This window comes from Pelodiscus sinensis, chromosome 1, assembly GCF_049634645.1.
Source record: "Pelodiscus sinensis isolate JC-2024 chromosome 1, ASM4963464v1, whole genome shotgun sequence".
Lineage (NCBI taxonomy): Eukaryota > Metazoa > Chordata > Testudines > Trionychidae > Pelodiscus > Pelodiscus sinensis.
This window is the reverse complement of record NC_134711.1, coordinates 228629538-228650932: the sequence shown is the minus strand read 5'-3', so window position 1 is coordinate 228650932 and position 21395 is coordinate 228629538. Positions and strand designations below refer to the sequence as shown.

General features: G+C 41.7%; 1 protein-coding gene across 22 annotated transcripts in view; it reads left to right on the top strand.

The window, feature by feature from the left end:
- Positions 1 to 21395, top strand: part of INPP4A (inositol polyphosphate-4-phosphatase type I A) — a 204768-nt gene that overhangs the window by 155148 nt on the left and 28225 nt on the right. For 16 of the 22 annotated variants that reach the window (XM_075916546.1, XM_075916548.1, XM_075916550.1 and 13 more), the window contains 6 exons: positions 1064 to 1247; positions 2961 to 3179; positions 3886 to 4156; positions 10070 to 10102; positions 16738 to 16910; positions 20441 to 20564. In XM_075916546.1, coding sequence (XP_075772661.1) covers positions 1064 to 1247; positions 2961 to 3179; positions 3886 to 4156; positions 10070 to 10102; positions 16738 to 16910; positions 20441 to 20564 — 1004 coding nt within the window. The remainder of the gene's footprint in view (positions 1 to 1063; positions 1248 to 2960; positions 3180 to 3885; positions 4157 to 10069; positions 10103 to 16737; positions 16911 to 20440; positions 20565 to 21395) is intronic. The other 6 variants (XM_075916555.1, XM_075916568.1, XM_075916572.1 and 3 more) reach the window with 3 other exon arrangements.

Sequence of the window (21395 nt, the reverse complement as noted above, 5' to 3'; positions counted from 1 at the left end):
CATAGTTATACTGGTAGAAAGTGTCTAATCATGAAACTTGGCTGTGGGCCTATAACGTTGCAATGTAGATGTTTCAGCTCAGGCTGGAGCAAGAGGGTCTAGGACTTCATGGGGTTCCAGTTAGAGCTGTATGTCTCCACTGCTATGGTATCGCCCCACAGCCATGTTTCACAATTAGACACTTTCTACTGGTATAACTGTTTCAGGTAGAGGTGTGATTTTGTCCTACAAAATAGTTATAATGGGCCAATCCTAATGAGGATGCAGTTACACTGATATAAAGATGCATTTTACTGGCATAGTCTGTTCTTCTCATCTGTGAACAAGCTATGCTGATGAAAGTACTTTGATAACAGTAAAACTGTGTCCACGCTGGGATGGGAGGTATAGGTTTAACTGCGCTGATGTAGTTAAAGAGATACAGTTGTGTGCAGACAACGCTACAATTCATAACCTGGGAAAGAGGTATCAGATGTAACTGTGTAAAACGTCTGCATTTTGGGAAGAGGGAGAGTGGGGAAAGCAACCTAAACAACTGGTTCTGTTTCTGTTGGTAAAATGTGTCATACACATTTGCCTCAGAAAACTGTCCCTCCTTAGGTGATCTGTGAGAACAGTCATTTAACATAAGTATTTAGTAAATCTTCCTCTGAATGATTTCATTATATACAGAGATGCTCAGGAATAAGTACAGCCAGTCCCCGAGTTGTGAACGGTCGACTTACGACCGTTCGCAGTTACGACCAAAACTGTCTTAAATGACGGACCCTGAGTTACGAAAGCGAGCCGCGCTTACGAACAGCTCGGTCGCGTGTAACTCTATGGGGTCCGACTTACGAACAAACCAAGTTACGACCAATTGCTTGGTCCATAACCAATTCGTAAATCGGAGAGAGGCTGTATTCCTGCTGTTTCATTATCCATTGGTCTTCCACAGTTAATTGTTAGGTTAGGTTCATTTTGTTGTCTGCAATTCCTTTTCCGGCATGAAGAAGAGTGACTAGAGTTATTTATATCTATTTATATCTTCTGATAGATTATCTTTGAATTGTTTCTCTTTCAGCACTTCAACAAGCTCCCAGTCTATCATATACATACCACAGGACATTATTAGAGCAAAGGAGATTATTGCGCAAATCAATACCCTCAAAACTCAAGTCAGTTACTATGCTGAAAGGCTCTCGAGAGCTGCCAAGGATAGATCAGCTAACGGCCTTGAGAGAACGCTTGCCATTTTGGCAGATAAGGTAGGAGAATAACAAAACAAAAGAAAATCATGGTTGAAAGTGAAGTGAAACGCATTCTGAAGCTCCCCTTTTTTGTGAGCTCCCTGAAAAAAAGTCCAGAAATCGCCTCTGTTGTGGCCCCACCTAGACCCAACTGAAAAGTCAATCTAGATGAGAGTTGTGAATTTGCCATCATTTAGTCAGATTTTTTCTTATCTTCCAATAAGGATATAAAATCCTGTTTAATTGGTTAACCTGTTAAACATAATGTTTAACCAGTTAACTGATTAAAGAGGAGGTAGGCAGGGGGACCGCTCCACCTAGGCTAGAGTGACCCTCCGCCCACCCTGCTGCAGACAGGGGGCTACTCCCACTCCCACTGGAACCAGTAAGCCTCACCCATTAACTAGTTAACCATTCACATCCCTATCTTCCACTCTCTCTTGCCTCTACTTCACATGGAGTGGTGAGGATTGAGAAGGAAGAATGACACCCACTGGCTTCCTGCCCCAGGTTTATGGTATTGCCTCTGCTATGTGTCCAGTCACAACATCCCAGAGATGAAAATTCTAAATTCACTTTCATATTTGTGTGTCTATCACCACTGTCTGGTTTGTTGAGCTCCTTTCTGAGCAAGCTGTCATGCAACAGGAGCCTAAAGGAACTGGAACATCACAAGGTGTCTTCTCTGTCATTTAATGTATATAATAAGGGGAATATTAATTACATGAACTTCAGGCAAGTTGTAGACATTGTCCAATTAATACTTGACTCCTGTTAATAAAAATGAACTGAACAGGCAGTTAGAATGGAGCTTATTCACAGGGACAAGAACAATTGCAGTTGTATAGAGCTCTTTGGTTGGATTCAGAGTTCTAAGAAAGTATAGCTAATAAATAAGCTGTGTCTTATTACACAACACATTTGGCAGTCAGTTTGCTGTTTACACACTGTGGATGCCTGTATAATTTCCCATCATGCAGGAATGCATGTGCTGAAATTAAAATACCAGTTAATACAGATTGGACCTCTCTGATCCGGCACCTTTGGGACTTGACTGGTCCTGGATGAGGGATTTTGCTGGCCCTCTGCTGCCGGCTCCACCCCCTCTGACATATGGATTTTCTGCTGTTGGATACTATTAAGACACATTGTTTAATAAGGTTTTTTTTAAAATAGGTGAATAAGACCTAGTACCTGATGTTAAGTTATCTAGGTGAAAGTTAGGTCAGGAATCCTCATGCTTCAGTGCTTAAGTACATCTTTTGACAGAATAAGGAAGAAATTCCATCCAAGATGCAGTCTTATACAATGACAGGGATGTTACATGCCTTCCTCCTAAGCACCCAGCATTAGCAATTGACTGAAATGGGATACTGTATTAATGGAACATTGTCATTCCAGAGGAGACCAATTTCTGAGGACCGTATAAAGATGCCTGAGAATGTTTTTAAGACTGTTTCACTTAACAGAAAATGAAGTGCTGGTTCTAAGTGGAGGCACTAGGAACTGTAGGTATTTGTTAAATATTCAGCAAGTGTAGTCCTAAAATGTCAGTTCACATTTTTAAAACTACACTTCATATTTTTGCTTCCCATACATCCTTCTAAGGCCCTGCCATAAAATAAGAACAAACTCAAAACAAGGATAGTTTTTTTTTTAAATGAAAAAACAAGAACATAAATAAGGGCTTAAAAGTGAAAATGTTTTCGGATTCTGTTTTGTCATTTTTAGACACGGCAGCTTGTTACCGTCTGTGATTGCAAGTTATTGGCAAATTCAATACATGGATTAAATGCTGCAAGGCCAGATTATATAGCCTCAAAGGCATCTCCAACTTCTGAAGAAGGGGAACAAGTGATGCTAAGGAATGACCAAGACACCCTTATGGCAAGATGGGCAGGACGAAATAGCCGTTCTTCTCTGCAGGTGGACTGGCATGAAGAGGAATGGGTAGGTTTTCTGAATGGAGGGATGCGTCCTGCTAATGCCATCTCCTTTTTTCTCTCTTAGCATCTCTTTATTCCCTAGGGGTATGTCTAGACTACATGCCTCTGGCGACAGAGGCATGTAGATTAGACTACTCGGCATAGGAAAATGAAGCGGCGATTTAAATAATCGCCGCTTCATTTAAATTTACATGGCTGCTGCGCTGAGCCGATCAGGTGTTTGTCGGCTCAGAGTGATAGTCTGGAAGTTCCGCGGTCGACATCAAAGGCATTTGTCGACCTCCCAGGTATTAAATTTTCCTTCTGTATTTGATGGCTTATTGCTTTTACATTCTCCTATAATAGTGTGTGTGAGAAATGATGGATGTCTAGGTATATGTAAAAAAAAAATGTTTATACCACGGGAGGGGGAGGGGGGGTGTAAGAATTTTCATATACACACACATACACATTTGAAGTTGAAATAATTCCTGGAGAGATAAATTAGTGGGCAGATTATTACAAAGTTTTGCAGTTTATCACATGGATATTGCTTTGACTTTTGTAAATACATATGGAATGTGTATGTATAAATGCAGTGGCAAAGGGCAAACTTCCCTAAGCAATGGGGTCTAGAACTACAGTGGGCAAAGTATCACTTTTTTTGTGAATGTACTTGTCATGTAATGTTGGGATTGTTTTAATTCAAAAAGGGACATTTTTCTTTCAAGGGAAAAGTTTGGTTGAATGTTGACAAAAGTCTGGATTGCATTATTCAACGAGTGGACAAACTTCTCCAGAAAGAGCGTTTGCACAGTGACAGTTGTGAAGATGTTTTCCAGTGTGACATCAGCTGTACTAGTAAGAAAGGTAATCGGGACACACGTGCCTACTGGATAAATCCACAAAGCTTAGATGAGACCTCACCCTCATCCTCATCCTCATCCTCACCACCATCTTCAACCATCTCATCCTCTGCATGCTCTTCCCACAGAAACACAAGTGCGTATGACAGACACCAGTCCTGCTTTGCTCTATGTTGGCATGTTTCTTCCACCTTTTAATTCACCTTTATGTCAAATTCTAAATGTTTTAAATAGACAGGGTACCAGAGAACGGGGTCTGGGTGAGTTTGGAATTGCTAACTTTTGAAGTGAAATCCTGGCCCCACTGAAATCAGTGCCAAAACTGCTATTGACACCAGCGGGGTCAAAAATCCATGGTGTTGAGAGCTGAGGTTCCAGATTGCAGAGGAATAGAATAAATCTGGAAAGCATCATAGCCTGATATATTACTCAGCCTATAGGTCAGGCCATACAGAGTGCTGCTAAATGAGAGTGCAGGAAAGGTGTTACAGAAGTACTGCTGGGTAAGAGGTTGCAGAGGAGTGAGCTAAGTACAGGTAGGTGCATTCGATTTTTAAATTGTGTGTGATATTTTATCCTCATACTCACTCAGTTGATGAGCAGATCAGTATCTCTCAGATGAATGAGGACAACATGCTTATTTATGAAGGGCTGCAGCATGCTGTTGGCTGAGCATATGACAAGGAGCCAGAAACTCTTGAGTTCCACATCTGGCTGTGCTGCTGATTTGCTGCATGGCTTTGGGCAGGTCACTTATGCTTATTTTTTTCAAGTCTGAGTGCCTTAAAGTGAAGCAGTTACATTTGTACTTAGGCACCCAAATCAGAGTGACCTAAATTTCCGAGATGCCAGAGTTGTAGTTCTCTTGGAATTCAGTGAGAATTTTGAAAAATCAAGCCACTTTGGCTAAATATGAATTTAGGTGCATACAGAACAGCACCTTTCTTGGAACATTTTGGCTGTAAGCTCTTGGAGGGTCAGTTCACCCATCTGTAAAATGGGCAAAATGCCTTCAGGGGCCTGGAGGAGTAGGAAAGGCAAAGCACACTGACTAGTGGCCTCTGCAGTGCAGTTTGAAAAGGTGTGGCGCCTGCGCCCTCTTACCTTTCCACTAGTGCAATTTTCCAAGCGCCTCCAATCCCAGCAGACTTACTGGTCACTTGGGGCTATCAGTAGTGCTACAAGTACCCCTGCTGCACTCCAGTTGATAGGTATGTCCCATGAGGAAGCCTGAAGGAAGGAGGGGCTCCTGGCACGTTTTCACCCAACCTCACTGCCATGGTGATTGTCTGGGACAGTTGTAGGACCCAATCCGACTCCCTTTTCAGTGAGTTCAGTGGTATTTGGATCAACCTTAAGTTGTAATTGTGAGCTTGTGTATTAGAGTGTATAACTGAGTAAAAGAATGCAGTAGCTAAGTAGCTATTTAAAAGTAACTGTTGGTTTGCAAGATAAGGTGGCCTTAAAATTATCACAAGCATTTAAGCAAAGTCATGGGAATATGTGGTATCAAAGTAGTAAAGCAGTTGGATTTTATCTAGTAGAAGTGAGCATAAAGCATAGAAATTGAAAGATTATTATATTCTGTTCTCCTGGTAGTATAGCTATAAATTAAATAAGACTATCAAAACTATAAGTTCAGTGCTAAATATACTGTGAATAAATAATGTCTTAAGCATGTGACTGAGATATATACTTAAACTAATCCCAGCTCTGTTTTACAAGTTTCCTACTCTTGCATGAAATTTCAGAATAACTTTATTTTTGTGTTACTTTTTGTAAAATAGTTTTCATTTTCATAGAACAGATCAAGCAGAGCATAATCTTGGAAATGCTCAAAACCCAAATCACCTTTTCTGCGTTTCATACTCCGTGGTGTTTCATGGCTCTTCCTTCCACTATTTTTGCATGCCTGTGACTTCATGTTCATTCCACTATTCATAGTTTTGGAACAATCAGAGATGTGAACTTAAAAACTAAATAAAAACATATGCTGTAAAAAAGTTATTTTTAATACAAATCATGTAGAATTGAATGTCTGTTACATTTGATTTGCTGAATGTTCTAAATTGCCACGGTTTTTTGAGAATGTCCTATATTTTCGAGTAACCATGATATATAAATTGTTTATTTTCTTTCTGCGTCATTTGTTTGAACATCAGAACAACAATTACATAAGTTGATATTTGCTTAAATATATGAAGGGACCATGTGAATGTATATGCCAATAAGATCTGTGGATCCAATGTAATTTGTAAAGATAACTTTAAACGATAAGACTACTTAGTAGACCTCTTCCACCAATTGCATTACAGCACACACAGGCTGGAAGCTAGACTCCTTTAACTTAATGATTATATATGTTAAATAGATATCATTTTATTAGGAATGTATTGCTCTGTCTTAGAGTGATCTAGTAACAACTATGTGTGGCGATACCTTCTATTGATTCACTCATCAACCCTTTCCTGACCACTTACTAGCTGAGAACAGTAACGTGATGAATCAACAAATGTCAATGAGCACACTTGGCTCTCGCCTGCCCCCCTAATCCTCTACACTGCTGCCTCTCTATCAGAGGTGGTGCACATCCACATATGCCCCAATGAACATACAAAAATTGATTCCACACACAGATGGAAAGCGTTAGAGAGAACATTGACCCTGTCTCCTAGTTGCACAAACCTGTCAAGCTCAGTACTCATCTCAGTTATAGATTATGAGGAGTAGGGATGTTAGATAACATGTAATTGAATAGTTGTGTAATTGCATGAAATATTATTGGTTACATGACTTTTCAATAGTCCCCAGGGACAGGGGAGAGCCAGTGTGCTCTGGTCCCACTCCCGGGGAGCCCCCTATCACCCTGCACTGCTTACACTCTATCAAAGGCAGCAGCGCATTGTGGCATCCAGGAGCCAGTCTGCAAGGGGAGCTGATTTTAAAACCAGCTCTGTGTGCAGACCAGCTCCCATCAGCCCTCCTATGCTGCTGCCTCTGATAGAAAGGCAGCAGCACAGGGTGGCAGCAGTCCCTGTCTGCGGGAAGCCTGAGCTCCCCACAGACAGAGGTTGCTCTGCAGGGAGCTTGCCCCTTCCTCCCCCCACAGAGAGGGGTTGCTATCACGGAGCAGCCTCTGTCCGCAGCAAGTCTGGGCCCACCACAGACAGAGGATGCTTTGCAATGACCTCCTCTACCTCCTCCCTGCTGTTGCTTCTGATAGAGGCCGTAGTTCTGGGAAGGGGAGCAGGCAGCACCAGCTCTTGCCATCCCTCCCCAATAGAAGGCAGCAAAGGGGGAGGCAGCGGGTGACGGAGCCAGCATGCGCGGAGAGCTAGCTTAAAAGCTGGCTTCCCGTATGTATTAGCTCCCGCCTGCCCCCCAATCCTCTACACTGCTGCCTCTCTATCAGAGGCAGCACTGAGGGCGGGTTGAGGGAGGGGCGGGCAGGTGGATCCAGTGCTTTTGGAGAGCCAACTTCAAGCTCATGGGTACTGGCTCCCGCCTTCCCGCTCTTGCTGCCTCTGATACAGAGGCAACAAGGTGTGAGTGGGGGGGAAATGATGTAGTGGACAGGAATAAGCGATAAGACCAGGCTTATTGGTTAGTCGTGGGGTTGTCTACACGTTGACACCCCCATGAGGAAAGAAGCAGTTTCTGCAATAGTCTGGATCCCAGGTGTTCTATAGGTCAAAACCAGCTTGAATTGTACCAGAAATTAATTGGAAGCCACTGCAAATAAAGTGCCACCAAAGTCTATTGCTGATTCCCTTTAACTTTTGTGGGAGCAGGACTGAGCCCTAGCAGTTGCTGGTAGGGAAATAGTCCCTGATATTGAGCGAACCCATTGCCCCATTGACATCAATATTACCACTGATTTCAGTGGGACTAGGATTTTACCTATTCTTTTAAAATCTTTAAGCCATGCATGGTTGGTTTGGTTTTTTTCCGGATGCCAGAAGCAGTTTCCCACAACTAATATTAAGTCAGAGAGAGGCTCAACTGCAAAATTTAGGACTATGGCACCTTTTTAAAATTCTTCCTATCAGAGTTGCTACGCAGCAGGCTGAGGTGCAGGCTACAGTAGGGTCTAACTAGTGTGGAGCAGAAGCAATCCGTTGAAACTACTGACAATGGGAGCATTGCCTGCCAGATAGCCATTTAGAGCATGCTTCCTTTAGGACCTTATATATTTGCCTTGGAATCACCTGGGTGGGTGTTTGCTTGTGGACCTGTTGGTAATTGCCTCTGATTTTTATCAGTCTTAAGCAAGCTCAGACACAGGGCAGGTCTATACTTCAAGGCTATACCTATATAACTAGAATACTGTGGGGTCTGACTAATTCACACCCCTGAGCAATGTTAGTTATACTGATATTACTCCCCATGTAGAAAGCGCTGTGTTGAAGGGAGAGCTTCTCCCATCGACATAGATACCATCTCTCGAGGAAGTAGATTAGCTGTGCCGACTACTATTGGCATGGGAGTGTGTTCGCATACAGCACTATAGTAGCGCGGTATGTGAAGACAAGCCTTCAGAAGCATTGTACTTCTTTGACTAGAAATACCCTCCTTTCCATGAGTACTTGTGAGGGAAACATATTTAATTTATTTAACCATTGACCTGAGAATAATAATAATTTGGTATTAAAGAACCAAAACAAAAAAAACCCCACACAGTTCTAAACTAAGCACGGTAAAGTTTTGTTGAACGTATTTTCCATACTGGGTGAATTGTGAAGGGAAATGTTTTCTGAAAGAGTAAAAAGAGAGACTTCTCCACAAAGCCTAAGAAGTATTTTTAAAATAAAATGTTACAACTGACTCAGATATTTGCTAAAAACTGATCTTTTTCCTATGAATAATATAATATAATATATGGAGATATATCTATCTCATAGAATTGGAAGGGACCTTGAGAGGTCATTGACTCCAGGCCCCTGCCCTCACGGCAGGACCAAGTAACATCCCTGACAGATTTTCCCCATATCCCTAAATGGCCCCCTCAAGGATTGAGCTCATAACCCTCGGTTTATCCCTCCCCCCTATAATATATGGAGATAGACCTATCTCATAGAACTGGAAGAGACCTTGAAAGGTCATTGAGTCCAGTTCCCTTCCTAAAATCTTTACTGAATATCATGCAGGTCTTGTTGATTCAGAAGAGTAGTTCTAGCTCAGGTGTTAGTCTCCAGGACTTCTATTGAATTTGGTATTCTCTATTATCTGCTTCCTTTACCAAAAACTCTTGATATTAACATAACACAAGTTTCAAGTTTTGTTAATCTATTAAAAAATTCAGTATTTCAGGATATGTTGCGACTGGAGTTATTAAATTTTGACTATATTCCTGTCTGAGGGCTCCATCCTCGCATTGGAGGCAGTGCAAAACTCCCACAAGTTTCAGAGGGGCGTATGTTTGGGCCTTTGATATACACCCAGTACTGGCCAGAGTGAACAGATTTATAAATTGTATAACACAAAGTAAATATTATGAAATGGCAGAGTAGTGATTCTAATCACTGTTGCAGTTAGAGTACATTAATGTCACTATCTGTTAAATGCTCTGGTACTTTAAATGTATTGCTGATCTTTTGCTGTTCTGTTTTAGCTGCCTTACTGCAAGCTTATCCTACAGTTGCACTGAGCCAGTGGTTCTCAAACTGTGGTCCGTGCATTTATGGTCTACGGAACACTTGCTGATGGTCCACAGACAGCAAGCTGGTCCCATGGTACTTGGCTTCTCCTCCCTCTTGTCAATTGCTAAATCAAATATTAAAAGCAGCTAAAAATGCTTCCCTAATATTATTTTCCCTGTAAGCAATTGCTGGAGCTGCCACATGGTTATGATGTGATCATGAATAGTGGGGAGAAGTGGTCCACATAATCATACCGGGAGGAGAGGTAGTCCATGAGGCAATACCTCTGTTAAGTTGTGGTCCATTCTGTGAAAATGTTTGAGAACCCTGCACTGAGCATTTAAGTTGCTTATGTTGAGACTGTGTTGCTGCTCCTTAATCATGCATGTTGCACCTCCATTTCTGTGCAGATTGCAGCCCCCCTCCTGAAGAGTCCAGCCCAGGTATGTGCTTTTTCCATTCATGGCTTCTGCAAATTGCAATTTTTGTTTGTATTTAACAATGGAACAAGTGTTTTGCTGGTGAGTTATCTAATACTGCATTCGATGGAGTGCAGGGAAAGGGGGCTCTTTTCCCAATCATTCCCTTTTTACCAAATAAAAACAAGGTAGGAAGAAGACATGGAAGAAGAAATAACTGCATGTATCACTTAACTTCTATAAACATATATCATCTCACTGTGAAATCTGATAAGTTATTATTTTCCTAAACAGAAGGGGAACAGGCTCACTGTAGAGTTTGGTAGCTTTACATGTAGATAGAGGAGAAACGTTGTGACACTACCTTTAATTTCTCTAATTGACAAGTTCTAGTAAATTGATCTGAGAAGTGGTAAGATAGTGACTGTTCCAAAGACCATGGATATCAGTTATAATCTGATTATTGATTTCAATAGTCATATGATAATGATGTTTATTGGATGCTCAATTTAGTATTCTGAATGGAGATTAGGAAATAGAGCAATCTGATTGGATAATTGGGGGCAATACTTTGTGGATATGCCACAGCTTTGTAGCCCATTGCAAACTTAAGTTTCAGAACACACATTTGAAATAGTTTAATTTCATTTTCTGTGTCTCCTCCACACAACACTAGAGAATTATATTCACAAGCCCTAAATTATTCTGCTTAAATATTGCCTCTGTTTCCTTTTAAATCACTGTGATTTCTCTCTCAGTTTGGGAGACGAGCAGAGAGGTGATTTCTGAACTGACACATAAGTCATGTCCTCTGGTTCAAATGAAATCTTCAAGGAATTAAGACCATGCCCTTGAAACTGACCCCCAAGCAGATATAACTTTCATCTCTCTGTACCATACCTACAGTATACAAATTATCCTATGTTATAGATTATGTATGTTTATCCTTATTCACTAGTGTTGCCAAGACAACACAGTGATTTTAGTCTTCTAGATGTAATACAAACATTATCATTATTAGTAATAGTATTACTATCTTGTAACACCCTTGTGAGACAAGTAGGTGAGCAGAATCCACTTTTAGCAGAGGAATAGCAAATCAGGGCAACCATGTTGAAAACGGGCGTACCTAAAGTTATATAAGTAAGCCCTAGTTTAAATTACGAAAATAGGTCAATGCAGAGCAGCTAATGTCAGCCTAACTCTGCAAGGATCTACATTAAAATTTTGCTCCCGCTGATGTAACTCACTCATTTCACTGACTTAATTCCACTTCCACAAAAGGCATAGAGTCAACATCAATGTAGGCAGTTTAACATGGTGTGGGAAAAGACACTGCATTGCTTGCCTCAGCTGCTGTGTCAGAACCCATCCCACAATGACCCACGCTGACAGTTCAGTTGGCACAAGTGCTCTTGAGGGGGACACATGCTGACACAAGGAGCAATGCGTGGACTTGCACAAACAATGTAATTGCCACAATTGCTGTATGCTCACATAAATTAGATAGATTTCATTTTGTAATCTCAAAATACCCAGTTCAGCAAAGCACTTAAGCATGTATGTAATTCTCATTCAAGTCAGTGAGACTTGAAGGCATGCTTCAATATATTGTTGAATAGGGATTGATTTGAACACTGCTTTGCTGAATCAGGGCTGAACACTTAAGGGTACATCTAGACTGTGTTGGGATACTGGAAGTATCAAAAAATAGCAACACCACTTTAAAAGCACCCCTTATTTCCAGAAATAGTGGGTGCGCTATTCCAGCATCCCTGTAACCTTCGTCCATAAGGATTAAGGAATTTGTTGGAATAGTGCTGTATTTTGAAATTTGGCGCTGTGTAGATAGCGCCCAATTTCAAAATAAGCTCTTTCAGTTTAGACTTGGAATAAACTACGCAATTTGCATAGTGCAAATTGCTTAGCTTATTCCGACAGAAGGGTGCTGTCTAGATGTACCCTACGGGTACTTCTAGACTACATGCCTCTGGCGACAGAGGCATGTAGATTAGGCTACCCGGCATAGGAAAATGAAGCGGCGATTTAAATAATCGCTGCTTCATTTAAATTTACATGGCTGCCGCGCTGAGCCGATCAGCTGTTTGTCGGCTCAGCGCGGTAGTCTGGACGTTCCGCGGTCGACATCAATGGCATTTGTCAACCTCCCAGGTATGCCTCATCCCAGGAGGCATACCTGGGAGGTCGACAAATGCCTTTGATGTCGACCCCCGCGCGTCCAGACTACCGCGCTGAGCCGACAAACAGCTGATCAGCTCAGTGCGGCAGCCATGTAAATTTAAATGAAGCGGCGATTATTTAAATCGCCGCTTCATTTTCCTATGCCTGGTAGCCTAATCTACATGCCTCTGTCGTCAGAGGCATGTACTGTAGTCTAGACGTACCCTAAGACAGCACCTGAATGAGTAATCTGATTTTTCAGAACTGCTGAGTACCTACAGCTCTTGCCAGAATTAAATGCAGCTCCTGGTGCTCAGTAGTTTGATATATGACCCTACCTTTATTGCTATATTATTATTTTTATTGCTGTAGAAAAGAAAGATATAAACTTTAAAAAGAAAACAACAACATGTGGCCTCACTGCTGTGTGTGCACGTTATTATGTAGACTTTCCAGAGACAAAAGCAATAGGGTCTGTACACAGTAATCCTAAGCGGAGTAACTATGGGAATGTCTACACTATCCCCCTAGTTCGAACTAGGGAGGCCAATGTAGGCATTCGAAGTTGCAAATGAAGCCTGGGATTTAAATATCCCGGGCTTTATTTTTAAATCCCCCTAGTCTGAACCAATTGCCTGTGGCTACACGCAGCAGTCAAACATTAACTCGAACTAAGTCCTTAGTTCGAGTTAACTGTTACACGTCATTCCATGACTATGTGTAACAGTTAACTTGAACTAAGGATGTAGCCGCGGGCAGTTAGTTCGGACTAGGGGGATTTAAAAATGGCAACCGGATGGGAAGATGCAAATAAAGCCCGGGATATTTAAATCCCGGGCTTCATTTGCAACTTCTAATGCCTACATTGGCCTCCCTAGCTCGAACTAGGGGGCTAGTGTAGACATACCCTATCTGACTTAATAGGTCACCTGAATATCTAATTTCTGTGCTCCATGTCCCATCATCACAACCTCTCAGCTATATAGCTCTTTCTCTTCCTCCCCTATGCAGTGATTTCCTGCCTCAGCTGCATTCTTTTTGTCTTATTAGTTCCATAGGCTCTTCCCTATGCAAAGCAGTATGTCCCTGGAGGTCTCTCCTATTCAGTCCTTCTTCCTGGCTTCTTAATAGCAATAAGAAAATAGAGAAAACATACGGAGCCAAATCCTGACTTCCTTTACCAGGCAAGACTGCCATTGACTTCCATGAGTGCTGTCTCTGAGGGTATGTCTACACTACGCCGCTAGTTCATACTAGCGGGGTAATGTAGGCATGCCGCACTTGCAAATGAAGCCCGGGATTTGAATTTCCCGGGCTTCATTTGCATAAGCCGGGCGCCGCCATTTTTAAATCCCGGCTAGTTCGAACCCCGTGCCGCACGGCTACACGTGGCACGGAGTAGCTAGTTCAGATTAGGCTTCCTAATCCGAACTAGCTGTACTCCTCATTCCACGAGGAGTACAGCTAGTTCGGATTAAGAAGCCTAATCCGAACTAGCTACTCTGTGCCACGTGTAGCCGCACGGCACGGGGTTCGAACTAGCCGGGATTTAAAAATGGTGGCGCCCGGCTTATGCAAATGAAGCCTGGGAAATTCAAATCCCGGGCTTCATTTGCAAGTGCAGCATGCCTACATTACCCTGCTAGTTCGAATTAGGAGGGTAGTGTAGACATACCCTGAGTGAGGACTCTCAGATTAGGCATTCAGTCTGAAACAACTTTTTAATAAAATTAGAAACTTTTATTTAAAAAAGGGGAGGGGTATTATAAACAAAATAAACACAAGGCAACTTTGAATTTTTTGGACCAGCTCTTCAGCTGCTGTAAATCAGTGTAATTGCCCCACCCCCTCTTTCCTGTCCATACCTCCCATTTACTTTCAAAGCTATTATTGACTTCAGCGGAACTTTGATTTACCCTGGTCCCTAACTGTAGATCTGCCAGTCACCAGATTGGGCATCTCCTGCCCCATTGCAGCTCATGGGTCTTCTTAGACTCAGCGCATCCTATTGGTCCTTTCACAAAACTCCTTCTTGGGGCCTGTGTTTATTCCGATAAAATAAACTCAAAAGTAAAACTCTGAGTCCCAGAACAAAATCCATCCATTTGACCCTCCAGTTAGGTCATTCCTAGGCCTTCCTGCTTCTAGTCTCAGTCCCATGAACAAGATTTGAATTTTAGTATAGATGTCCCAAACTATAAATAAAACATACTAGCGATGATAAATACCAGTTAATTGAATAATCTTTTAATCTCATGAATTCTTATCAGTTACTCAGCTATTTTATAGTCCCCGGAGTGGGGCCAACAGCCAGTGCACCCTGGCCCCACTTATGAGGAGGCCTTGGTGTTGTGCCAGGCGGGAGCTGATCCGCGAGAGAAGCCAGTTTAAAAACCAGTTCCCCTCGCAGACTGGCCGCCTGCCACCCCACGCTGCTGCCTCTGCTAAAGAGGCAGCAGTGTGGGGTGGCAACAGCCCCTGGTCCGGGGGGACCCTGAGCTCCCAGACCCAGTGCAAGCCGGACCTGAACCAGACTGCCTAGCTGCCTGGCTCCTAATAAACTTTAAATGAAGAGTCACAGTGGGGGTATGTCATGGACCTGGCACGAGCCAGGACTGAGTCAGGCTGCTGGCCAGCCTGCTTAAAAACTTTACTGGCAAGTGGGGGGAAGATGCATGTAGTCTATAGTATTAACCTATAAGCTTTTTTTATTGGTTAATTAACTATACTATTACATCCCTAAAATATACAACTAGAGGAAAGGTTAGTGCACTCTCACAGATCCATGAGAATTTATGTTGTCACCTTGGAAAAAATATCTTTAGGAATTCTGTTTTCTATAATGCTACTGATTTACTGTTTGATTAAAACAGATATCCATGTTTTTAAGTGATTTGTTGACAAAAACAATACTTTTGATTTTTAACTTGCCCAGGATTATCTTAAAAGTTAAATATTTCCATGTATGAGAGCAGTTACATTCTAGAAGATATTTTCCATTTTTAAAGAAATATTTTCTTTAAAGTATCTGTATTTTGCTTTCTGAGGGTTCATAGTTCCATGTTAGGTCATTTGATTATTTTAGGAAAACTATATAATAGAGCATAAAAGATAGGCTTTAATTCTTTCAGTTAGCTCTTCTGACCCTTCCTGCTATTAAAGACAGACAATTATATCCAGTGGAACAGATCCAAATCACTTCCTTTCATTCCGTTTATTAAATTATCTGTCTGTCTACTCCATAGGATGAGGCTTTAAAGCACAGTGCTGCTGGACTTGTCATTTATGATGTTTTTGTTAGCAAGTTTCCATAACTTCCCTCTTTGGATGGTTATCAGGGAAACTTGTATTTGTGTTGGCTCTTAACCATAGATGTCAATTGAAGTCCTGAACAGCTTCCTGTCAGAGGCCTGAAGTGATCTTTTTTTGCATGATTATGATCTGTACATCACCTTGTATGGTGCGGCCAGCTAGTCCTGTGGTGGTACAACTTCCATTTCTGGGCTGTTCTGCATGTTAAAAATAAATCTGATTTTAAATAGCAGCTTTCCCTTTTTAAATTTCTATTTTAAAAAAAGACCAAAAGCAGGACACCTTTCTACCCTGTCTTCTGTTATGGAAAAAGTTTTGACACAATGTCTGATTTTACTTTTTTTTTTCTTTTTTTTTTTTCAGAATGATGAAAGTGGGCTTAAAAAATCGGAGGATGGTTAAGATGGGAGGGGGAGGAAGGAGTAGAATAATGGAAAATTGAAACTACTGGGGCTTTTTGTGGTAAATGAATCTTAGAGAGGATGTGTGGTGCAATGGTTAGGCTACTAGCCTGGGGATCTGGAAACTTGGGATCAGTCCCCTGCTCTGTTGTTGACTTCCTTGATGGTCTTGGAGAAATCACAAAGTCTTGCTGTAAAATGAGGATAATAGGACCTCATGGGGTGTTATGACTATGAGACTAATACATTGAAGACTCTCAGGTGCTGGGATGGGAAGAGCTATGTAAGTACTGTAGAATGATAGAACAAGATGTAGGAGAAGCCTTTTTTACACCAAGGGTCAGAAGAAATTTAGTAGCAATTAGCTATACTGTATATCGGTTATAGAATGGCTTCTTTTCTTCCTATAGCCCCTTTCATAGTGCTTTACAAATCAGTTATTCTGCTTCCTGCTCTCTGTAGGCAAATATAGCAGCTAATATATGCTCAGAAATATCCGCCACCCCAGGTTACACAGTAAAACAGCCTTTATCATTGTTTTGTAATAATATCTCTTAAGCACATTATCATATGATAGTGAATAGCACTGGAAATAAATGGGCTAGCCAGGAACAATAGACTGCTGTTAGATTATGCTAAATACCTATTGTCAATAGTGTTCTTTAAATTGAGTCAGAAAGTGTCTTAGGACAATGGCTTTTACCATTTTTTCATTTTCAGAATGCAAGTATTTAAAATGCCTTTTTAATTTATTTTTTTGACCAGGTGAATGGAGTGAGGCTCTTTACCCCTTGCTGACAACACTCACTGACTGTGTAGCCATGATGAGTGACAAGGCAAAGAAAGCCATGGTCTTTTTGTTAATGCAAGATAGCGCTCCTACAATAGCTCTTTGCCTGAGCCTTCAGTATCGGAGAGATGTTGTCTTCTGCCAAACCGTAAGCAAGGAAGTCGGGTGATATGATTACAGTTAGAGTTGTGATTATTTGATTAAAGACTTTGAGAGATTAAAGTGGTTAGAACTGGTAATGATCTTGTATGCTTCCTGTCTTAACAGCAGTGTAGAAATCAAATGCAGCCTCCCCTCTTATGTACAGTGTTGTTCAGATAGAGCCGTAGGAAAAATCGTACTGCATGTATGTATCTGCCACTAAAATGAATTGTCTGCCATCTCTGTCCTGCATATTCATTTAAAATTATGCAAATTTAGGCAAAACACTTCAATTAGTCATACTGCAGTATATAAGCATTTTATGTAAAAAAACAAACAAGCAGAATGGGTGGAAGGAGAAAAAAACATGATCAGCAAAAAATTTCTTCCTGATCTACAATAGATTGTTGCCTGCATCGAGTGCAAAACTGACACAGCTAAAGATAGCAGAGAAGACATGTCTGCATGGGCTATTATAAACCCTCTTGGGTGCCTTGTGCATGCGGTCATGTCATTGCTAGTTTTAGTGAGATAGCTAAAGTAAGCAAGAGTGGGTATGTGCCTCTGAGCTGTATTCACACCTCTGACTGCAGAGTAGATGTGGCTTTAGGGTACCCTGGAGAGAAGTCTGGCTCCCAACAACAGCTGCTTGGAAAGGTGGGGGTGCTGAGATTTCTACTCAAGTGTTGTCCCTGGAACCTGCTTGGGGGCTCAGACTTTTATGTCTGACTCTGACTAGTAGATGTCTGAAAAATTTGAATAGCTTCACACGTGTCTGTCTGCTGAAAGACAGAAGAAGCTTTCACACTCTCTTCTCCCACCTGATAGATCTGGTCTCTACTAGTGCTTAATTTGATCTAACTTGCATCACTCAGGGGTGTGAAAAAGAATCCCCCGATCGACAAAGGTTCGATCAACCTAAACATTGTGTACATCAGTGCTGTGTCAGCAGGAGAGCTTCTCCCACTGACATAGCTTCTGCTTTTCATCTAGGTGAAGTAATTATGCCGATTGGAGAGCGCTCCTTGTCAGAATAGTGTCTCTTCACCAGATTTGGTACAGCTGTGCAGCTGCACCAGTGGAGTGCTGTAGTGTAGACTTGCCCGCAGTCTTCTGACTACTCTGTGCCTTCTGCCCTGCTCCTCAAGCTTCCACTGTCCAGGATCTCCTCCCTCTGCGAATAGCTCCAGAGCCTGTCTCTGCTGTTTCTTCTGGCATTCCCAAGCAACAGCAGAGTGAAACAGACATGATTATTGTTAGTTTTACTGCTGCCCTTGGGGTTTTGAATAGTGGAAATGAAAACTAGATGGCAGTCAGTTTTCACTCAGTTTTGCAGCTTAGAACAGCTCTTAGCAGGAGCAGCAGCACAGGTACTGGAGCAGTCTCCCTGCTGACTCAGGTAGGTATTTCTCGAGGTCTCAGGTTCAGAAGTTCAAGTATCGGTTCACATCTGCTACAGTTGGGAGCCATAACATTTTAAATTAAAGCTTAAATGTTAAGTGATTTATATTTACAGTCCTCCTATTCACCAGGGAAATCTGACAACCTGCTATTGGTGAGTAGGCAAGTAGATCCTTCTGTGCCCTATCATAGCCACACACACTTTGCTTAAACACATCAGTGCTGTTTGACATAAGCTAAATTGGAGGTTCTATCTAGTAACCCACCACACATAGAACAAAACACACTCACAGTCTCTTTACAGACATTGCTTCAAATTTTAAATCTTTGTGTTCTGTTTATGCTTTGTCTAATAACCTCATATCATCAAGTTTAATTTTACAGAAACCATTACCTAGTTTAAATAGTTCAAACAGCCTTTCATCATCTTCTTTCAGGCAAAATGATCCCAGATAGGGACAAATTCAGAGACTATTTTATATAAAAAGCAATTCATAAGATGGGAAATTTCTGTAAACTACAAGATTTTAACAAGATCTTTGTTTTGAATAAAAAAATTTCCCCTAATAAATTTCTTAATTTACTTCCTTTGGCTTAATTCTGCAATGAAATCATAATCCTGTGTTAGTGGTATCAGTCAGTTGCCTTGGAAATGACAGTGTTATTGCAAACATGTAGTTAAGATTCCATGACAGTACAGTAGACTTCCGATAATCCGGAACCTATGGGATTTAGGTGGTGCCGGATTATCAAATATGCCGGACTATCAGAAGGTACTATAAGCAGGTTATATATATACTGTATACATTATATACTGTATATAAAGTGTTCTTAACCCTTTTTATTGTACATACTGTATACTGTATACTGTAATGTTTTAGTTTTTTTAAGCCTTTTTTACCCTTTTTGCTCAGTTCAGCTGCTGCTGCTGTTACCTTGTGACTCTTTTTTTGCCGAAGCTCACTCACTAGGCTCTTGCCATTTTGATGCCGGACTATTGGATGCCGGACTATTGGAGTTTTACTGTATTAGGGCCTGATCCTGAGAGGTACTCAGCACCAGGTGCTTCACTGAAGTCAGCAGGCGTTCTGTGGTTCACAGCACTATAGGGAAAAACAGACATTGTTGCCTTTAAACTTTTTTTAAAATGTCAGTGGAATAATTGTTGTTAATATTAAATGTAAATTTTACACTTCAAACTAATTGCATTTCTTACTCCTTAACTGAAATTGTTTTCCAAGGAAATCTTGGAGATGATTTAATATATCTTAGATTCTAATGCAGCTAGTGATGTGACGAAAACTAATAGACCTGAAGTCAACAGGAATCCCATCTTTGGAGCGTTTGCAGGATGATGTCAATATTCCAGTAAACCAAATAAAATATTACCCATTTTTATTAAGATTTCTCTTGAACTAGGGATGTTAATGGCTAGCAGGATAACCTTTTAAGAGATAAGCTATTGCTTATCAGTTAACAGTTCCAGTTAACCGCAACAACCTTCCTCTCCCCCACATGCTTGACATTTAATACTCAGACTGGCAGGTTGGCTTTGTCCCAGCCCGCCAGTCTGAGTTTTAAATGAAGAGCACACAGGGAGCCATCTGCCATTCCGCACTGCTGCTTCTGATATAGGAGCAGCAATGCAGGATGGCAGGCAGGAGCCGGTCCCTGCGGGGAGTTGGTTTAAAACCCAGCTCCCGCCTGCCACCTTTTGTTGCTGCCTCTGTATCAGAGGCAGCAGTGTGGGGTGGCAGCAGCCCCTGTCTGTGAGGGGCTTGAGCTCCCTGCAGACAGAGGCTGCTCTGGCATCCCATCCTTGTGGACCAACTCTCACCTGCCATGCCGCAGCTCCCCAGAAGTGGAGTCGGGAGTGCACTTCCTGCTGGTCCTGCTCACGGGGGGGGTATCAAATAATCATGTAACCACTAAGAATTGTTGCGGTTACATGATTACTAAATTAAACAATTTTTAACATCCCTATTTTTAACAGTGAGGCAGGTGCCTCACTTATAAAGAAAACAAATATCCGTTTGACAGCTGTTACAGCATCTCATAGAGATACTATGATGCTTTCATTTTAGGTTAGAGACACATATTATCTGGAGTTACTTTACTTTGTATTCTCTTCTGTAGCTTACAGCTCTTATTTGCGGTTTCATTATCAAGCTGAGGAACTGCCTACATGAAGATGGATTCCTGAGACAACTGTACACCATTGGTCTGCTGGCGCAGTTTGAAAGCCTTTTGAGCACATATGGTAAAGTCACTCTACATGGGGCATAACACTCTTTATGAATTGACAAGTTCAGCTTAATATAGACCACAGTTGCAGAATGAGTATGCAAGATTTGAAATACCGTATATACTTAAACATAAGCCTGTTCGTTCATAAGCTGACCCCCCCAGCTTACAGGACAAAAATTTTTTTAAAAGTCCATGACTCGTTTATAAGCTGATTTTATATTGGCAGTGTACAAACTTCCAGTCCCAGCACCTCAGTGCGGGCTGAGAGATGTGCTGGCTGTGGGCGTAGAGCCTTTCAGATTCCATTGGCTGCTGTTCTCTACAGTGGGAGCTGAGAGGCTCTGTGTCTGCAGCCAGCATGTCCCTCAGCCTGCGCTGCTTCCTACGGCTCCCATTGGCTGTTGTTGCCAGCCAATGGGAGCCACGCAAAGCAGCGTGGTGAAGGGACTTGCTGGCCTCCACTTCCCACCACTCCTGTTGACCTGGAATGCCGAACGGCAGTGACTGGGAGTTGACAGGCTTCATGCCTGGGAATTGGAGTTTGCCAGTCTTCTCCCCACTAGAAGAAAATGTGAAGCACAATGAGCCAATCGTAAGCTGACCCCCACTCTTGCCAGTGTGATGTTTTACCAAAAAAAATTCAGCTTCTGGTTGCGTGTATACAGTAACATGCAGTTCAGCTACAAAACGGAATTTTGAACTGAACCATAAAACAAAGTTATTGGTTAAATATTTAGTCAACTGCTGAAAGAGAAGCTTTATATTTCTTTTATTTAAATTGTCAACATTTCATAAACAGTCTATGGTTACTTTGTCATACTTGTTCTTTTCTGAAAAGAAATGA